General features: G+C 44.4%; 1 protein-coding gene across 1 annotated transcript in view; it reads left to right on the top strand.

Annotated features, from left to right (window-relative positions):
- Positions 1–13,633, top strand: part of LOC134994782 (zinc finger protein 883-like) — a 57,540-nt gene extending 43,907 nt beyond the window's left edge. The window contains exon 3 of the mRNA XM_063951004.1: positions 8,824–13,633. Coding sequence (XP_063807074.1) covers positions 8,824–10,307 — 1,484 coding nt within the window. The 3' untranslated portion in view covers positions 10,308–13,633. The remainder of the gene's footprint in view (positions 1–8,823) is intronic.
- Positions 13,634–21,451: the final 7,818 nt, after the last annotated feature.

Genomic DNA, 21,451 nt, shown 5'->3' with positions numbered 1-21,451 from the left:
CATCAGAGCAGTTCGTCAGTCGCTGGAGTTTACGGAAACTGAGGAGCCACTGACGAATGATGAGGTAGTCTTTACTAAACGACAGAGATCTCCGATGTGTTTCCCTATCTCGGAGTCTCTTAATAAAATGTTACTGGAATCACGGAAAAATCCGGATAAACGGTTTTCTATTCCTCGTAGATTTAAATCGAGTTACCCGTTTCCAGAGTCCATGACAGCTACATGGGAGAACCCACCATTGGTGGATTCATCCGTATCTAAACTTACAAGGAAGTTAACCATACCAGTACCAACTGCTACTACGCTTAAAGACCCTGCAGATCGTAAAATAGAGGCTATGCTAAGGTCCATGTATACAGCAGCTGGAGTGCTGTTAAGACCTGGGTTGGTTGGCATTTGGGTTACTAAAGCTTTAATGGTATGGATAAAAGAGCTCAAATCGGCTCTGCAAGATGATCATCTTATACTTCTCGCGGATCAAATCTGGGAAGCTGCTGAATATCTATGTACAGCTTCTACTGACGTCTGTCAGCTTACTTCTCGCCTGTCCTCATCGCTAGTCATAGTACGACGAGCACTTTGGCTGCGTTCGTGGCAGGCGGAGACGGAGGTTAAAAAAGGTATAGAGGCATTGCCTTATGATGGCGAGAAACTTTTTGGTCCGGAATTGGACAAATGGATTTCTGAGGCTACTGGAGGGAAGTCTGTTTTTCTTCCATCGCCTACAACTATACCTAAACGGAAATATTCTGGTCCGGCGTTCAAATCCTTTAGAACTCAGCCCTTTCGTGGGCAGGGCACAGGAGCAGTCACGCCGGGTAGAAGAGGTCGGGGACGTAGTGCCCGACAATCCAATGCAGGTCGTCAAGACACCAAGACCACTAACAAACCAGTGGCATGACGGGCTCCCAGCCCATCTCGGATCTCCAATTGTGGGAGCACGCCTTCAGAGCTTTCAGGGGGCGTGGCTGCAGACGTCCACAGATGGGTGGATCCGCAAATTAGTATTAGAGGGTTACAAAATAGAGTTCGATTATCTTCCGACAGGAAGATTTTTCACGACAGGACTGCCTGTGTCGGACGACAAGAAAGCAGTTCTGCAGGTTGCCGTTCAGTCTCTGCTGAATGCTGCAGTGATAATTCCGGTCCCTGTGCAGGAACAGGGGCAGGGTTATTATTCCAGTCTGTTTCTGGTACCAAAACCAGATGGCTCAGTCAGGCCAATATTGAACCTAAAAGGTCTCAATCATTACGTCACTTACCACAGATTCAAGATGGAATCTCTCAGGTCAGTAATTGCAGGGTTAGAGCCACAGGAATTCATGATTGCACTAGATCTCAAGGATGCGTATTTGCACATTCCGATTTGGCCACCTCACCAGAGTTTCTTAAGGTTTGCGATAAGGCGAGACCATTACCAATTTCAGGCTCTACCGTTTGGCCTCTCATCAGCGCCTCGGGTATTCACCAAGGTAATGTCCGTGATGACAGCTCATCTCAGGTCCCTAGGAGTAATAATTGTTCCGTATTTAGACGATCTACTCATAAAGGCTCCGTCTCAACAATTGCTTCTCCAACATGCCTTGCTAACGTACAATGTACTAGTTCAGCACGGTTGGATAGTCAGTTTAAAGAAATCACATCTAATTCCGTGTCAACGACTTCAATTCCTAGGGATGATTCTCGATACAGTAAAACAAAGGGTTTACCTGCCACAACAGAAAGTACAGGGCATTCGTCATCTGGTGCAATTAGTGCTCAAGCCACGCACAGTCTCAGTACATTTGTGCATTCGCCTTTTAGGCACAATGGTGGCGGCTTTCGAAGCACTTCAGTTCGGAAGATTTCACTCACGTCCGTTTCAACTGGAGGTGTTAGCACAGTGGTCGGGATCACATCTGCAGTTGCACCACAGGGTGAGGTTGTCACCACAAGTCAGGGTGTCTCTTCTCTGGTGGTTAAAAATACACAATCTATCTGCAGGGAGACGATTCGGCGTCGCGAATTGGATAATTCTGACAACAGACGCAAGTCTCAGAGGTTGGGGAGCTGTAGTTCAGAGTTATCGGCTCCAGGGCCTCTGGGCAGATCACGAAAGATCGCTATCCATAAATGTTCTGGAACTCAGGGCGATTTACAATGCTCTAAGACAAGCGGTGTACATGTTTCGTTTTCAGACTGTTCAGGTGCAGTCAGACAATGCGACGGCAGTCGCATACATAAACAAACAAGGAGGAACGAGAAGCCGCATGGCTATGCGGGAAGTAGCTCGGATCCTCAGATGGGCCGAATATCACCAGGTGATATTATCGGCAGTGTTCATTCCTGGAGTGGACAACTGGGAGGCAGATTTTCTCAGTCGTCGGGATTTTCATCCAGGAGAGTGGGCGTTAAATCCAGAAGTATTTCAGATGTTGATCCAGAAGTGGGGTTACCCTCAGGTGGATCTAATGGCATCCCGCCACAATCATCAGGTGTCAAGATATGTGTCCAGAACAAGAGATCCAAGGGCAGTGGCGGTGGATGCTCTCACAGCCACGTGGCCATACAGCCTTGTGTATCTATTTCCACCGTTTCCACTGCTCCCGCTGGTGCTAAAACGGATCAAGAGAGGGTTCGTCACAGTCATTCTAATAGCGCCTCATTGGCCTCGGAGGGCTTGGTTCTCGGATCTCCTCGGGTTACTCGCAGACGATCCGTGGCCACTCCCACTACGTCCGGACCTGTTACAACAGGGTCCGTTCCTTTACCCCGATTTAGCGCGGCTGCGTTTGACGGGGTGGCTGTTGAAAAGGCCATCTTAAGGAAAGAAGGCATTCCTGAGTCTGTTATACCAACCATGGTACGAGCTAGGAAGCCGGTTACGGCAGCTCATTATTATAGAATTTGGCGTACTTATATAGGTTGGTGTGAAGCTCGGAAATTTCCGACATCGTCTTTTAAATTATCCCGTCTTTTGTTATTTTTACAAATGGGGTTAGATGGAGGACTACGTCTTTCCACACTAAAGGTGCAGGTATCTGCGTTGTCAATTTATTTTCAAAGGAAATTGGCCTCGTTGCAGTCAATACATACGTTTCTACAGGGTGTAAAGAGGATACAGCCTCCTTTTATTCCACCTACAGCACCATGGGACTTGAATCTGGTTTTAGATTTCTTACAGTCCGATTACTTTGAACCCTTACAACAAGTGGATATTAAATTTCTCACTTGGAAAACGATTTTTCTTTTAGCCTTAGCTTCGGCTAAGCGTGTTTCAGATTTGGGTGCCTTGTCATGCAAGTCACCGTATTTAATTTTTCATGATGACAGAGCGGAACTTCGGACGAATCCCGTTTTTCTACCAAAGGTAGTGTCGTCTTTTCACATCAATCAACCAATAGTAGTTCCTGTGTTAACAGGAGATTCTGGAACGTTGGATGTGGTTCGCGCATTGCGCATCTATGTTTCCCGAACGTCTACTGTGCGTAAGACAGATACGTTGTTTGTTCTCTATGACGCAGCTAAGAGGGGTTGGCCAGCCTCTAAGCAGACCTTATCCAGATGGATCAAACTGACTATACGTCAGGCTTACCTTTATGCTAGGTTACAACCACCTACTTCAGTAACAGCTCATTCCACACGTTCTGTGGGGACGTCATGGGCAGCGAGTCGTGGGGCTTCTACGACACAGCTTTGCCGTGCGGCTACTTGGTCGTCAGTGCACACGTTTGTGCGCTTTTACAAGTTTGATACGTTCGCGGCATCAGCATCTAGCTTTGGCCGTTTAGTGTTACAAGTGCCAAACAGCTCTCCCGCCACGGAGGAGACTTTGGTACATCCCAAGAGTACTCCAGTGACCCCTAGTGGATGAAAAAGAAAATAGGATTTTGGTACTTACCAGGTAAATCCTTTTCTTTGAATCCATAGGGGGCACTGGACGCCCACCCAGAGCAGTTTACCTGTTTTAGGAGTTCAGTGGTTCTTATGGTAACACACTTTCACGACTGGTTTAAATTTAACAAGGGTTAATCAGTTATGGTGTCAACTGTTTAGTTGTCTGTTACGTTGTGTCAACTTTATTGTTGTCTGTGAGACTATATGTAATTCTCCTTTTGTCAATCTCTCTATCGATCCTGTTCGGCTCAGTAAAAAACACTGAAGTGCTGCAGGATATGGAGGGGAGGAGTAGTCTCAAAATTAATTTATTCAGTGCCTTCTTCCGGTGGAAGCCGTCCATATCCCAAGAGTACTCCAGTGCCCCCTATGGATTCAAAGAAAAGGATTTACCTGGTAAGTACCAAAATCCTATTTTTTCTTCCGTTGGGGAAGGCCCAGGACATCCAGAACATGGTCAGAGACCTGCTAAAACCGAAAAGGGTTCAACAATGCACTCGAGTTCTGGGAAAAATGGTGGCGGACTACGAGGCCATCCCCTTCGGCAGGTTCCATGCGAGGACGTTTCAATGGGACTTTCTGGACAAATGGTCCGGGTCGCATCTGCACTTACATCAAGGGCCAGGGTGTCTCTCCTATGGTGGCTACAAAGTGCTGACCTGCTGGAGGGTCGCAGGTTCGGAATTCAGGACTGGATCCTGGTAACCACGGACGCGAGCCTCCGAGGATGGGGAGCAGTCACCCAAGGAAAACATTTTCAGGGACTGTGGTCAGACCAGGAATCCTGTCTACACATTAACGTGTTGGAACTCAGGGCCATATACAACGGCCTTCGACAAGCGTAGAGTTTTCTTCGAAACCTACCAGTTCTGATTCAATCAGACAATGTCACAGCAGTGGCTCATGTGAACCACCAAGGCGGGACAAGAAGCAGAGTCGCGATGGCGGAAGCCGCAAGGATTCTTCGCTTGGCGGAAAATCACGTAAGCGCTCTGTCGGCTGTTTTCATTCCGGGAGTGGACAACTGGAAAGCAGACTTCCTCAGCAGACACGATCTCCATCCAGGAGAGTGGGGACTTCATCAAGAAGTCTTTGCAGATATAACACGTCTTTGGGGAATTCCTCAAATAGACTTGATGGCGTCACGCCTCAACAAAAAGCTTCGGAGGTATTGTGCCAGGTCTCTGGACCCTCAGGCAGTAGCAGTAGACTACCTGGTAACACCGTGGGTGTTCCACTCAGTCTCCATGTTTCCTCCTCTTCCTCTCATCAAAAAAGTGTTGAGGATCATAAGGCGAAGAAGAGTACAGACGATACTCGTTGTTCCAGACTGGCCTCGAAGGGCCTGGTACTCAGATCTTCAAGAGATGCTCACAGGAGATCCCTGGCCTCTCCCTCTGAGGGAGGACCTGTTGCAACAGGGGCCCTGTATATTCCAAGACTTACCGCGGTTACGTTTGACGGCATGGCGGTTGAACGCCGAATCCTAGCGGAGAAGGGGATTCCGGAGGAGGTCATCCCTACTTTAATAAAGGCTAGGAAGGAGGTGACGGTGAAACATTATCACCGTATCTGGCGAAAGTATGTGTCTTGGTGTGAAAACAAGAACGCGCCTATGGAAGATTTTCATTTGGGGCGTTTTCTCCACTTCCTGCAGACAGGAGTGGATATGGGCCTGAAATTAGGTTCTGTTAAGGTACAGATTTCAGCCCTTCGATTTTCTTTCAGAGGGAATTGGCTTCTCTTCCAGAAGTCCAGACGTTTGTAAAGAGAGTGCTGCACATCCAGCCTCCTTATGTGCCTCCAGTGGCACCGTGGGACCTGAACGTGTTGTTGCAGTTCCTAAAATCACACTGGTTTGAACCACTTAACAGGGTTGAGTTTAAATTTCTTACCTGGAAGGTGGTCATGTAGTTGGCCTTGGCATCGGCAAGGAGAGTGTCAGAATTGGCGGCTTTGTCACACAAGAGCCCCTACTTGATTTTTCATGTGGATAGAGCGGAATTGAGGACACACCCTCAATATTTGCCTAAAGTGGTTTCTTCATTCCATCTGGTGCCTGTGGCTACGAGTGACTTGGAGGATTCCAGGTCCCTGGACGTAGTCAGGGCTTTGAAGATTTATGTAGCCAGAACGGCTAGAATTAGGAAAACAGAGGCACTGTTTGTCCTGTATGCTGCTAATAAGATTGGCGCACCTGCTTCGAAGCAGACTATTGCTCACTGGATCTGTAATACGATTCAGCAGGCTCATTCTGCGGCTGGATTGCCGGTTCCAAATTCGGTTAAGGCCCATTCCACTAGGAATGGTGGGCTCTTCTTCGGCGGCTGCCCGAGGCGTCTCGGCATTACAGCTTTGCCGTGCGGCGACTTGGTCGGAGTTTGATACCCTGGCTGACGAGGACCTAGCTTTTGCTCAGTCGGTGCTGCAGAGTCATTCGCACTCTCCCGCCCGATTGGGAGCTTTGGTATAAACCCCATGGTCCTTACGGAGTCCCCAGCATCCTCTAGGACTTAAGAGAAAATAATATTTTAAACCTACCGGTAAATCTATTTCTCCTAGTCCGTAGAGGATGCTGGGCGCCCGTCCCAGTGCGGAAACTCTGCAAGACTTGCATATAGTTGTTGCTTACATAAGGGTTATGTTACAGTTGGAGTCGGTTTTGGACCGTCACTGTTGTTGTTCATACGGTTAACTGGTTATGTATGTTCCAGGTTACATGGTTTGATTGGTGTGGGCTGGTATGAATCTTGCCCTTGGATTTTTAAATCCTGCCTTGTATTGTCCGTCTCCTCTGGGCACAGTTCTCTAACTGAGGTCTGGAGGAGGGGCATAGAGGGAAGAGCCAGTGCACACCCATAGGAAAAGTTCTATTTAGGTGCCCATGTCTCCTGCGGAGCCCGTCTATACCCCATGGTCCTTACGGAGTCCCCAGCATCCTCTACGGACTAGGAAAAATAGATTTACCGATAGGTTTAAAATCTTATTATAAATGAGTTCCTTCTAACACCGCACAACTGCTCAGTGCGCAGACATTTGTGAGCAAAATAAAAAATCTATGGAGAAATATCACCAATAACTTTTTGCGGCTAATTGGTTAGGGAGTTTTTGCGATGAACTGAATCCCCCCCACACAGTGTTTATACATACAGTATGATGTTCCATTGAGATTACCGCTGGAGGAAACTCTGCCACAATATTATTAAATGTGTAATTTATCCCATCCTCGTATGGGTGTAATATATAAATATATTCTTACTGACCAGGATTACCAGCACTGAATCAATTATCACCCAATATAATATACATGCCGATGTTTAACAACAAATACACTTGTTTCTTTATTACTTTATTCACCTTTATACATTTACCTTTGTGTTTAATATATCACTGATTTATCTTACATACTTTACTGTACTTAATAAAGGTTATATATTATTTATTAGTGCACAAACAGGACAGCACTGTCTCTTCTTTGCTGTTTTATTATTGCAAAGCCCATGTCACCTCTAGTAATCCCACATGAGCGTCCATGTCACCTCTAGTAATCACACATGAGCGTCCGTGTCACCTCTAGTAATCCCACATGAGCGTCCATGTCACCTCTAGTAATCCCACATGAGCGTCCGTGTCACCTCTAGTAATCCCACATGAGTGTCCATGTCACCTCTAGTAATCCCACATGAGCGTCCATGTCACCTCTAGTAATCCCACATGAGCGTCCTTGTCACCTCTGGTAATCCCACATGAGTGGCCATGTCACCTCTAGTAATCCCACATGAACGTCCATGTCACCTCTAGTAATCCCACATGAGCGTCCATATAACCTCTAGTAATCCCACATGAGCGCCCATGTCACCTCTAGTAACCCCACGTGAGCATCCATGTCACCTCTAGTAACCCCACATGAACATCCATGTCACCTCTAGTAACCCCACGTGAGCGTCCATGTCACCTCTAGTAACCCCACGTGAATGTCCATGTCACCTCTAGTAACCCCACATGAGCGTCCATGTCACCTCTAGTAACCCCACGAGCGCCCATGTCACCTCTAGTAACCCCACATGAGCGTCCATGTCACCTCTATTAACCCCACATGAGCGTCCATGTCACCTCTAGTGATCCCACATGAGCGTCCGTGTCACCTCTAGTGATTCCACATGAGCGTCCATGTCACCTCTAGTAATCCCACGCGAGCGTCCATGTCACCTCTAGTAACCCCACGTGAGCGTCCATGTCACCTCTAGTAACCCCACATGAACGTCCATGTCACCTCTAGTAATCCCACATGAGCGTCCATGTCACCTCTAGTGATCCCACATGAGCATCCGTGTCACCTCTAGTGATCCCACATGAGCGTCCATGTCACCTCTAGTAACCCCACATGAGCGTCCATGTCACCTCTAGTAATCCTACGTGAGCATCCGTGTCACCTCTAGTAATCCCACGTGAGCGTCCGCGTCACCTCTAGTAATCCCACGTGAGCGTCCTTGTCACCTCTAGTAATCCCACGTGAGCGTCCCTGTCACCTCTAGTAATCCCACGTGAGCGTCCCTGTCACCTCTAGTAATCCCACGTGAGCGTCCCTGTCTCCTCTAGTAATCCCACGTGAGCGTCCGTGTCACCTCTAGTAATCCCACGTGAGCGTCCGTGTCACCTCTAGTAATCCCACGTGAGTGTCCGTGTCACCTCTAGTAATTCCACGTGAGCGTCCACGTCACCTCTAGTAATCCCACATGAGCATCCACGTCCCCTCTAGTAATCCCACATGAGCGTTCAGTGTTGATCAAGCTCCATTCTAAGCATCCTAGCTTTTTTTGTTTTTTAATAAACATAAAAGCAATGATTACAGGTAAAAATGTCAGTTATAGAATTATATATTGTATCCTGTAACACCCTGGGTCTTGTCTACTCATTATATATATTAATGTATTTTATTTCCAGCAGATGGACACACAAGCAGGAATATCTCAGAAGGACATCTAATGTTATCCCTAGATTCTGAAATAACAGATAATGACAGTAGACCGGATTCTCCAGGAGCTAACCCCATTACCCCAATTATTCATCCAGCTCTATCAGCTGATCCCTCTGATACTGGGAAATGTTCTCCTGATCACTCTGATATTGGTGCATCTGTTACAGCTCTGACAGTAGATACAGTGTTTCCTTGTTCTATAGATGCCAAATGTTTTACACAGAACACAAAGCCTATTACCCATCAGCCAGCTAAGGCAGGGGACGGGCCATTTCCATGTTCTGAGTGTGGGAAATGTTTTACATATAAATCATATCTTGTTAGACATGAGAGAAGTCACACAGGTGAGAAGCCGTATTCCTGTTCTGAGTGTGGGAAATGTTTCGCATATAAATCATTTCTTGCTACACATCAGAGAAGTCACACAGGTGAGAAGCCATATTCCTGTTCTGAGTGTGGGAAATGTTTTGCATACAAATCACATTTTGTTATTCATCAGCATGCTCACACAGGTGAGAGGCCATTTTCCTGTTCTGAGTGTGGGAAATGTTTTACATATAAATCATATCTTGTTAGACATGAGAGAAGTCACACAGGTGAGAGGCCATTTTCCTGTTCTGAGTGTGGGAAATGTTTTGCATGTAAATCAGTTCTTGTTACACATCAGAGAAGTCACACAGGTGAGAAGCCATTTTCCTGTTCTGAGTGTGGGAAATGTTTTTTATCGACATCACATCTTGTTAGACATCAGAGAAGTCACACAGGTGAGAAGCCATATTCCTGTTCTGAGTGTGGGAAATGTTTTTTATCGACATCACATCTTGTTAGTCATCAGAGAAGTCACACAGGTGAGAAGCCGTACTCCTGTTCTGAGTGTAGGAAATGTTTTGCACAGAAACCAGCTCTTGTTATACATCAGAGAAGTCACACAGGTGAGAAGCCATATTCCTGTTCTGAGTGTGGGAAATGTTTTTTATCGACATCACATCTTGTTAGTCATCAGAGAAGTCACACAGGTGAGAAGCCGTACTCCTGTTCTGAGTGTGGGAAATGTGTTGCATGGAAATCACATCTTGTTATTCATCAGAGAAGTCACACAGGTGAGAAGACGTATTCCTGTTCTGAGTGTGGGAAATGTTTTGCACACAAATCACATTTAGTTACACATCAGAGAAGTCACACAGGTGAGAAGCCATTTTCCTGTTCTGACTGTGGGAAATGTTTTTCATCGACATCACATCTTGTTAGACATCAGAGGAGTCACACAGGTGAGAAGCCATATTCCTATTCTGAGTGTGGGAAATGTTTTGCACAGAAATCAAATCTTGTTACACATCAGAGGAGTCACACAGGTGAGAGGCCATTTTCATGCTGTGAGAGAAATAAATCTGCTCTTGTTGAACATATTAAACATTACCCAAGTCCGAAACCATTTACATCTTCTGGAGTATAATTATCACTGTCGTCCAATGTTCCTCAAGGGTGAATCCGATCTCCTATGCTTTATAAAATATACATGCTACCTCTGGGTGATATAATCAGACGTCATGGCCTGATCTACCACTGCTATGCAGATGACCTGCTTTTTGCTCCATGTACTGAGAACCTAATACCAATAAATGGTTGTCTAGCTGAGCGCCAGGGGTGGATGATGCCAGTTGGCTGTGACTCAGTCTTTGTGAAACATAATAGAAGCTCCCAAACAAAGGACAAGACTACAGCTTTACCAACCATCTGGATTTATGCTTTGGTGTTCAGAATCGCAAAATACTGAACGTGTGCTGAATCTTTGTGTTGTCCTGGTATGTGGATGACACAGACATCAGGTATCCGCCACATACAAATCCTCATTCTTCCATCTGTGGACCATAACCAGAATCAAGCTCTTGATTCCCTCAGAAGTTCATAGACTACTGCAATGCCATCTACCTGGGTCACCCAGCAAAAGAATTACAGAGCTTTCAGGTTTTCCAAAAGGTGGAGAAAGTAAATTCTCCTCCCAATTGGAGAGTAACCCGCACCAGGATATAACTGTCCTGATAGTTTATGTACTTGGGGTACCTTTATATTAAATAATACCACTATCACAATTAAGTGAATAAATCGTGGGACATTCTCAAGGTAATTATAGGTGCTACCAACTGATTTAGGTCAAGGAATAAAGTCAAATCCCCAAAGGGAGGGGAAAGAAAAAAGAAATCAGTTTTTTTGTGCGGTGCACACAACCCAATATCCAATATATTAAAATATTTTTCTTTATTGATAAATTGTTAAAAAATCCCTATGTTATTCGTATTTATAGGCAAAATTGCCACACTTAATATTTATTAATTTTATGTATAATTAAGGATATTAATCAGACTAGTATTGTCCTTAAATTTGTAATCAAGCGAAGTAATAAAAGATAGTAAGGAAAGTGAAAAAGAATGAAAATTAAGTGAATAAAGATTAAAAACAAAGCTGGTGTGTCGAGTGCCTTTTGTATTTATGTAATAAGATGGTCCTAATGTGCGTAAACCGTACTGGTTCCCACTGAGTTATATTGACATAAAAGGTTCTTACTGGGAAATACGTGAATATTTAACTGCAATAATACTCATTACTGGGATGTGTTCCACAGATGCAATATGGTATTAATAATTATGATAGTAAATGTGTGTCGGTTAACAGATGATTTCAGACAGAGACACAGATCCTATATTGTAATAGTTATTGCAGGTTCCACACGATCCCATCCCTGGGGTGTTGCATATTATGCCTGCAGAGTTCGTTTACTCAAGGTGATTTATTGTGTCTTTTATTGTAGTGCAAAAGATACATGTGAGGTAAGAGATAAGTCACTCAATAAAGCACCCAAAGTTGTCACATTACCCACATCAAGTGCTATATAGGCACAGTTGCCTGAATAATATTGGCAAGCTGGACTGTGAATTTGCTATAAAATATTATTGTCACTACAATGTCCTGCTGAATCACCACCTTTAATTTCCCATGTGATCTGTGACTCAGAAAAGATCCAAAGATAGTCAGTTGACACAGTAATTTGGGCCAGCAATAACTCCTATGTGGTCATCCAGCGCCCCATCTGATATGATGTGCACGATTTAAATATATCACCGTGCAATCTGTAGTTGCAGTTAGTGCCTCTATAGTTGGATTCTTGCTTTCTGCTGCTAATATTGCGCAGTTCTCATTCTCATTAATAGAGATCTCGATCCAACTCAATCCATATGCTTATACACTTGGTAATAAGCGTACTCCTGCTAGATGTTTAGCGGTGCAGTGATTGCTTTCAAGTGTCTAACAGTCGTATATATTATTGCAATTAGACAGGCAATTACACCGCTCATCTGGTATGCTGTATGCAGGTTGATGATAACACATTCACCTATGTTTTTAATTGCTATAAACTCCACCTATAAGTTTGGCAGTGCAGTGATTGTTATGGTGCAGCACGTCAGTGAAATGTCACAATGGAGATTATTGATTCCTGAGGATACTGCTGTAAGTTTGGTAGTACTGTAATTCGTTTCTAATTTCTAACAGTCACGTATGTTTTACAGTAGCACGGGCGGTTGTACCGCTCGTCAGGTACACTGTATACAGGCTAATAATAGCACATTCTCCTGTGTAGATACTGCTACAAGTTTGGCTGTGCCGTAATTAGTTTCCAATTTCCAACAATCACATATGTTTCACAATGAGACGAGCGGTTGCACCGCTCGTTAGATACACTGTATACAGGCTAATAATAACACCTTCTCCTGTGATCTTAATTATCAATACTTCTACTATATGTTCATCAGTGCAGTAATTAATTTCAGATTTCTACCAGTCACATATAGTATTATGACTGGGCGGGCAGTTGCACCGCTCGTCGTAACGCTATCTGCAGGTTAACAGAGGCACATTCTCCTATGTACGTACACACATTTGATCGGACACTTTTTCTAACATTTATATATTGCACATTAGACACATCAGCCTAACGCCAATGCACATTTCGCTCATAGGCTTCCTCAGGGCACTATATCTTGCAGCTAGTACAGAATGCAGCAGCCAAGCTGTTACCTGACCAGCCCGTTCCAGCCTCATAACACCCATTCTCTACTCCCTTCACCGGCTGCCTGTAAGATGACAAATCTATTTCATAATTAGCTAAATGACCTTCCCAGCCCAGCATTACATGGTCCAAGGTACTAGAAGCAGCTTCTGCCTCCTTACTGCCCTGCTGGCTTCTACAGATGAAGGACTGTTACCAGCAGTACCAAGAATCTCCTGTAATTCATTTATGGGTTGAACGTTTAGCTTTGACCATGGAACTCACTGCCTTGCACAGTCCAAGAGGCCTCCACTCTAGAGACCTTCACAAGCAGACTGATGACTGCTACTCACACTTTTCATTAATGTACCTCTATTTACTTCCTAAATAATGCATCCCAAATGCTTAGGTCTTTATTCTGCTGTTTATTTTGTATCTTGTGCTTTGTGTAAATGTGAATGTGTAATGCCAGTTTCCACAATCTGTATTGCTGCACGACAATATGGCGGCCATTGGAACGTGTTTTCACTTCTTGTAGTTTACCTAACTTGTTGCAGACACTCATCTTGACATGGAGTGTTTTCTGATACAAGATCCTATCCATATATACCCTGTACATTATCATGTGCATTAGAGTCACCCGGGTTCCATCTGCGGTGGTTTGTTGTATGTTACATCTATATGGTGCGGATACTCCCCTGTATGATTTCATAATAAAAGCTTTTGTTTGCATCTAATTATTGCATTATAGCTTTTATTTTTTTATCTGTTTTATATTCCCGTCTGAGTAATTACGCCATAATATCTAATCTCGGAGTGGACCCCAAAAGATGTAAAGAAACCGTGTAAGTTTTCCATCATTCTGTTTCATATAAGCATACAGGTAAGTGATGGCACGGTGGTCACTGACCGTCACATTCCGGTGGTATAATGGAAGTGGACTGTCTGGGCTTATTCTAGTCTACTGCAGAAATAAAAAACTCAGCCTTTATCCTGCTTATAAAAATGACAAAGCCCATAAATCAAGCTGGCCGGACAAGACAGAAGCCACATTAATGGTGGCACATCATATAGGCTGAAGACCCATGCTTCTGCTATATATGGCATAACTCACTCTTCACCCACAAAAACCTTCCCTTCACCATTCGCAATGTCCACCATTGCCCCTTCAGAAGGGTCAAAACTTTCCTTTGCTTGTTCCACCTCCTCCTGTACAGAGCCCAGGACCACCTCCATGACCATTTCATATTTATCTGGAGGCCAGGCATCTGGGAGGTTCATGGCCTGAGATGACCACAGAACCACCAGGTAGTGGGCAGAAAGAATCCACAGCCTCCTGAGGAACTGGAGAGTCCAAAGTTCCACCCCACATGAGGTATAGAAGGGTCAACCACAGGGTCTGGCTCACCTATTTCCTTCCTAAAAGCTGCTCTTTACCCACTTTGGTACATGTGGGATCCCACTCCAATTTCCCTTGAGAGTCCTTACCCTCACTAATCCCTTCTGAACCTACTAACCCACAGAAATACTAACAATGGCCCTCATTCCGAGTCGTACGCTCGGTATTTTTCATCGCATCGCAATGAAAATCCGCTTAGTACGCATGCGCAATGTTCGCACTGCGACTGCGCCAAGTTATTTTGCTAAGAAGATAGTATTTTTACTCACAGCTTTTTCTTCGCACCGGCGATCGTAGTGTGATTGACAGGAAATGGGTGTTACTGGGCGGAAACACGGCGTTTTATGGGCGTGTGGTTGAAAACGCTACCGTTTCCGGAAAAAACGCAGGAGTGGCCGGAGAAACGGGGGAGTGTCTGGGCGAACGCTGGGAGTGTTTATGACGTCAAACCAGGAACGACAAGCACTGAACTGATCGCAGATGCTGAGTAAGTCAGAAGCTACTCTGAAACTGCTAAGTAGTTTGTAATCGCAATATTGCGAATACTTCGGTCGCAATTTTAAGATGCTAAGATACACTCCCAGTAGGCGGCGGCTTAGCGTGAGCAACTCTGCTAAATTCGCCTTGCGACCGATCAACTCGGAATGAGGGCCAATATACATTTTCAACAGCTTTCCACTTCCCTGCAACAACTGCTCTCACCAATCTCTACATTTACTACACCTGACACTGCTATATCACACCTGCAGCAGACCCTAGAGAGTGCCCTTGATGAAGTGGCTCCAGCTACCCATCACACTCCACGTAGGCTTAGATGCCTACCATGGCACTCTAAATCAACAAGACACCTACAAAAACTGTCACGTAAAGTAGAACATCAGTGGCGTAAATCTCAGAATCCAAGTGACTTTCTCACATATAAGACTACCTACCACTCCTATCATCAGGCCCTGGACACTGCCAAACAAACATATTTCCAATCTCTCATCTCTTATCATGCCAATAACCCCAAGCCACTTTTTAATACGTTTAAATCACTTCTTTACCCTCCCTCACCTCCCCCACTAGCTACTATCAGTGCACAAGAACTTGCTTCCTACTTCAAGGATAAGATTGATAAAATCTGAGATGAAATGGTATGCTCTTCCTCAGCCAGTGACCTGCTCAATTCCCTACCTGAACCGTCTGGCACTTTCTCTTCATTTGATCCCACAAGTGAAGATGAAGTATCATCAGTCTTTCCATCCTCCTACTCCACTACCTCTCCTCTTGATCCTATACCCTCACAGGTCAGTAAAACCTTGTCTCCTGTGTTTATCCCAACCTTAACTAAAATCTGTAATCTCTCTCTCTACTGGTATCTTTCCCTCTTTGTTTAAACATGCAGTCATTACTCCCATTCTAAAAAAACACACCTCTGACCCAAACACACTCTCTAACTACCGTCCCATTTCTCAGCTACCAGGTCCCTTCAAGCTACTTGAGAGAATTGCCTACACTCGCCTCACACACATTCTTAACTCCCACAACTTATTGGACCCACTTCAGTCAGGCTTTCATGCCCAACACTCCACAGAGACGGCGCTGACCAAAGTAGTGAATGATCTAGTCACTGCTAGATCAAAAGGCCATTACACACTACTCATTCTTCTAGATCTCTCTGCTGCTTATGACACTGTTGACCACTCTCTTCTCATACAAATACTACAATCTCTAGGTCTTTAGGACACAGCCCTCTCCTGGTTCTCATTCTACCTATCTAATGGCTCTTTCAGTGTTCACTTCTCTGATTCTACCTCCTCTTCTCTACCTCTATCAGTTGGAGTACCTCAAGGCTCAGTCTTAGGTCCTCTGCTTTTCTCAATCTATACCTCTTCTCTTGGTAAACTAATCAGCTCCTTTGGATTTCAGTATCATTTTTATGCTGATGATACTCAAATCTACCTATCCTCCCCAGATTTGTCACCACCAGTATTGGCTCGTGTCACTGGATGCCTGTCTGCCATTTCATCTTGGATGTCATCTCGCCACCTCAAACTCAACATTTCCAAAACCAAATTAATTATTTTCCCACCGGCTAAGAGTAGTTACCAACCTGATATCTCTATAACTGTTGACAATGCAACTATCCACCCCACAAGCTCAAGCCTAGGTGTCACCCTCGACTCTGAACTGTCCTTTGTTCCACACATTCAATCTGTCTCTAAATCATGTTACATGCACCTTAAAAACATATCCAAAATACGCCCTTATCTTATACAAGACACTGCAAAATCTCTAATCCATGCACTCATCATCTCCCGCATTGATTATTGTAATAGTCTCCTTACTGGTCTTCCCAAACATAGGCTATCACCACTTCAATCCATTTTAAATGCAGCTGCAAGGCTAATCTTCCTCGCCAGACGTTCTTCATCTGCTTATCCGCTCTGTCAGTCCCTCCATTTGTTACCGGTATTCTACCGTGTCAAATATAAAATACTTTTACTTACATACAAGGCTATTTACCAAACTGCACCATCATACATCTCCTCACTAATCTCAAAATATCTCCCTACCAGACCTCTCCGCTCTGCACAAGATCTGCGTCTCTCATCCAAATGTATTACCTGTTCCCACTCAAAATTACAGGACTTTACCCGGGCATCACCCACTCTGTGGAATGCACTCCCACGCACAATAAGACTCTCCTCTAGTCTCCAAACCTTTAAACGTTCTCTGAAAACTCATCTCTTCAGACAAGCCTACCAAATTCCTGACCCACACACATAACCTTCAATGCTTCCCTATCCAGTTACATCCCCTCTGTACAGTCCACATAACCTCACATTTTGTCTTCCAACATTGCGGGGGGATCATATATACAACCCATTAACCTAGCAACCTGGGGAACCATTATGTGACAGGTAGCATCTATCCTTGTGTATCAATGCCTATTTCCCTATAGATTGTTAGCTTGTGAGCAGGGCCTTCCTACCTCTGTCTGTCTTTGCCCAGTTTTGTTCTATAATTGTTCTAATTGTAAAGCGCAACGGAATATGCTGCGCTATATAAGAAACTGCTAATAAATAAAAAATAAATAAATAGTTCCTTTCCCTTCCAACCACTCCTCCTTTTTAAGCTTTTCACCACCTGCTGTGTGAGTCCCATGCAACTACTCCATTCCTTGACTCATTGGTGTAGCAACCCCCTTCTCCCACCCCCACCACACTGATACACTGCAGTTAAGCTGTGAGACTTGCTGCTAGCAGTACTCACTACTCAGCACACACTCACATCATGATTACACAGCTGTGCCAGAGACACTGTCTCATTGACAACCAGGACGAGACACTCCCAGAAAGGCATGTATGTATGAGTATGGAGAGAGTGGGCGCAGTGGGGCTGCATGACTGACATCTGAGCCTGTCACGTCAGTGAGGTGGATGGGGCATCCCATTCCCAGCAGGAACAGCACACTATATGTAAGAGCCAGAGCGGTGCAGGGCTACTGGCTGACAGCCTAGCATCTCGGTGCAGCCGCAGAAGTCTGTAAATTATTGGAAATAACATCTGGCCCATGGCTACTGTGAGGAAATGAGAGGCCTGTGACAATATAGCTATGCCTCATTTCTTATGTCAGATATGTACTTTTTTTATCCCCATATCCCTATACATTAAATTTATCTGTTTCCTCATTCTCCATAACATGTCCATTACTGCTCACCCAATATTGTGTTTAAATCAACCGTAATATTGTTAATATATGCAATTGTGTTACGTTATCTGTTACCCTTTAGATAATGTATTCATGTTAGACCTAGTTTTCTATCGTTTACTACCACCACAGTGGACACTCAAAGGATGAGTCATATAAGGTACCATTGTCCCTTCTTATTTACTCCCTATTGTCCAACAGTGAGCTGACCAGACATGGTTGCTCTCTGGCTGATGTAATCACCTTGATTAGAATATGTATTGTATTCCAATGCTGTAAGATCCTTAGACAAAGAAGTCACACACACCCCATGTAATATGAAGCTTCTGAGGAATATAAATAGAGTTAACCAGAGAGCTGAAAGAGATTCTATGCTCCTTGACTAAGAAGTGATGCTCTGTCAGCAGTTTGTGGTGGGAATTGTCATGTGGAATTGGATTACAGAGGTGTGCTGAGCTGTTTATAACCCATTCTGTTCAATAACCACTGTTGGTTTTTCATCTACCACTGTGCCTGAGTGATTTGGAACCCAGTATCTTCACAGCTACTATCGATGGCGGGTAACTACCTGGCTCTCTTCCTTTGATGGTAAAACTAGTTATCATCAGGTATAAACCATCAATGATTCCAGATCATCAATGGTTGATAGCCAATCCTAGACCAGACCCTGAGAGCACAGCCACCACCAGATCCACATTGTGTACCTAGAAGCTGCCACATCTGGCACTTTGTCACCCACCATCAGATCTACCTTCTCCTAGAGAGCCAACTCCACAGCTTTCCACATCTAAGCTGGAACTCTGCAGGTTTCCTTCACCACCAGCTTGGATCTCCTTTGCATCAGCATCCCGGCCAGCCACACACAGGTCCGTGGAATCAGCATTATGATAACTTTTGACTCTTTATTTGCTGCAGCTGCTGTATAGTTCCTGTGATTTCCTCCAGCTCATTAACCAGCTGCACCAGCTCCTCATTTCATGTAACTCTCCCAGCTGCTGCTACAGTTTTTTCTCCTGCAGGGTCCACAGGTTATCCACAGGATAACATTGGGATATGATGACGCGACAGCAGATTTGCACCAAACGGTCTAAGCTTTTGGCCTCATAGCATGCAGTGGGCCCGTCCATATATCCCCACCTCCTGGCTCAGGCAAATCAGTTTTTTGTCTGGTGTGGCAGGAGTCAGGCCGTGGTCAAGAGGGCTTCTGGTTTTTAGCAGCCATAAGCTTTCTTATTTTATTTTCTATTTTTCTCGAGTGATCTTTCTAAAAAGTGTCTTAAACGCACCTTAGAAAGAGTCGCTCCAACAATTCCCCGCCGAGTCGTTTACAGTGCTGTTTCGGTGGGCGTCTGTGTTGGATATACTGGCAAGTCCAGGAGAAGAAAGAAAGAAGGCTCTTGTTTTGGCGCACTCAAGCAAAATAAATGATTTATAGTCGTAAACAGATAAAACTCAAATTTTTTATCATTAAATGTTAAAAATATATATTTTTATGTGTGTCATCCACCGATGGAATAATTAAAAGAATGTTCTGGTCATTTGCACCATGCAAAGTGGGATTGGATATAGATGTGACCACTCACAGTGCCACATCCGATCTCATTAGACCAGTATAGTAAATCTGTATTAATCAGACCTGTTAGTTTGGTCAGAGAAAGTAATGACTAATAAGTGAGAGTAAAATAAACAAGACGGCAACCTTGTCACAAAATAGGTGTTTCTGTGAAAATGTGTAAGAAAGCAATCCTCAAATAATCCTGCTGATATAATATTAGGCACAAATGACCTAATTAAATATTGTGTCACACAAATAGCATTGAGAAGCTAATGAAGATTCTTACGTTACACAATGTTGACTATGTAGCATTACAAATCAGTATACCATATATGGGCAGCAAAAAACCGCACTGTAACATAATGTAAGGGGGTAGATACAGAGGTACCTGCCACACCTTTAAATCCACAGGTGTCTGGATCCTTGTTTAGAAAATGCGTTTCACCCGTACTCAGGTTTGTTCACTTCCTGAAGGTGTCCTAACTAGTTTCCCTCTGCAGGGTTAAAATACCCGGTGTGATGAGCATGAACCACTCAGTGTTGATACAGAGGTACCTGCCACAGCAATAAATCCACAGGTGTCTGGATCCTTGTTTAGAAAATGCGTTTCACCCGTACTCAGGCTTGTTCACTTCCTGAAGGTGTCCTAACTAGTTTCCCTCTGCAGGGTTAAAATACCCGGTGTGATGAGCATGAACCACTCAGTGTTGATACAGAGGTACCTGCCACAGCAATAAATCCACAGGTGTCTGGATCCTTGTTTAGAAAATGCGTTTCACCCGTACTCAGGCTTGTTCACTTCCTGAAGGTGTCCTAACTAATTTCCCTCTGCAGGGTTAAAATACCCTGTGTGATGAGCATGAACGACTCAGTGTTACTGAGGGGTCGGAGGGGGTTCCCGGAAGTGGGAACTTATGGGTGGAAGAAATCATATATCACAGTGTCCGTCCGTTCACTGTGGAGGTGGAAGTAATCATTATTATGGCAGCTAGTGAGGGCAGAAGTGGAAAGGGCCGCTTCATGGGGCCAATACCAGCATAAGTATTAGATAATAAAGGTACTTAATCAAAGTGGAGGTATCACAGGTGGAGACTTGGGGACGTCAATGATGAAACATCCCTGTGTCCAATTGTTAAGTGTATGGGCGGAAGTGGTCATTAAACAGACATCCAGTAAGGGCGGAAATCACTCGGCCACTTCACATCCGTCTATCACAGCGTGCATACTGACCAATAATCTCGCAGGGATGATCCCGAGTGCACGCCCACCGAACTATTCAAAGACTGTATAGTCATATAGGGGTGGATACATGTAAAATCCCCAAGACATTACCCGGCAACGATGTTGACAAGGGAAATAGCATCAATTTACAGGTGATTAGAATAGAAACTTATATTGCAATGCGATGCTTAAAATAAAAAATGCAGTTATGAGCAATAAAGCTGTCACAAAGAATAAGTGCTTATTTATTAATTAAAGATCAAATAAGGTGATGAAGGGATCTGTGATTACATGAAGCTAGGATAAATAAAAGTGATGGAATAATAATAAGAGTGCTTGAATCAAAAATAAACTATAATTTGTTAAGTGACACAGGAAAGTGAGAATTGAGTCAGTACTGTGAAGGGTAACCTCATAGGAAGACTCAGTGCTGTAGTGGGCTGAGTCAGTACTGAGAAGGGTAACCTTATAGGATGACTCAGTGCTGTAGTGGGCTGAGTCAGTACTGTGAAGGGTAACCTCATAGGAAGACTCAGTGCTGTAGTGGGCTGAGTCTGTACTGTGAAGGGCAACCTCATAGGAACACTCAGTGCTGTAGTGGGCTGAGTCAGTAATGTAAAGGGCAGCCTCATAGGAACACTCAGTGCTGTAGTGGGCTGAGTCAGTACTGTCAAGGGCAGCCT

This window comes from Pseudophryne corroboree, unplaced genomic scaffold, assembly GCF_028390025.1.
Source record: "Pseudophryne corroboree isolate aPseCor3 unplaced genomic scaffold, aPseCor3.hap2 scaffold_1322, whole genome shotgun sequence".
Lineage (NCBI taxonomy): Eukaryota > Metazoa > Chordata > Amphibia > Anura > Myobatrachidae > Pseudophryne > Pseudophryne corroboree.
This window is presented reverse-complemented; position numbering and strand designations above follow the sequence as displayed.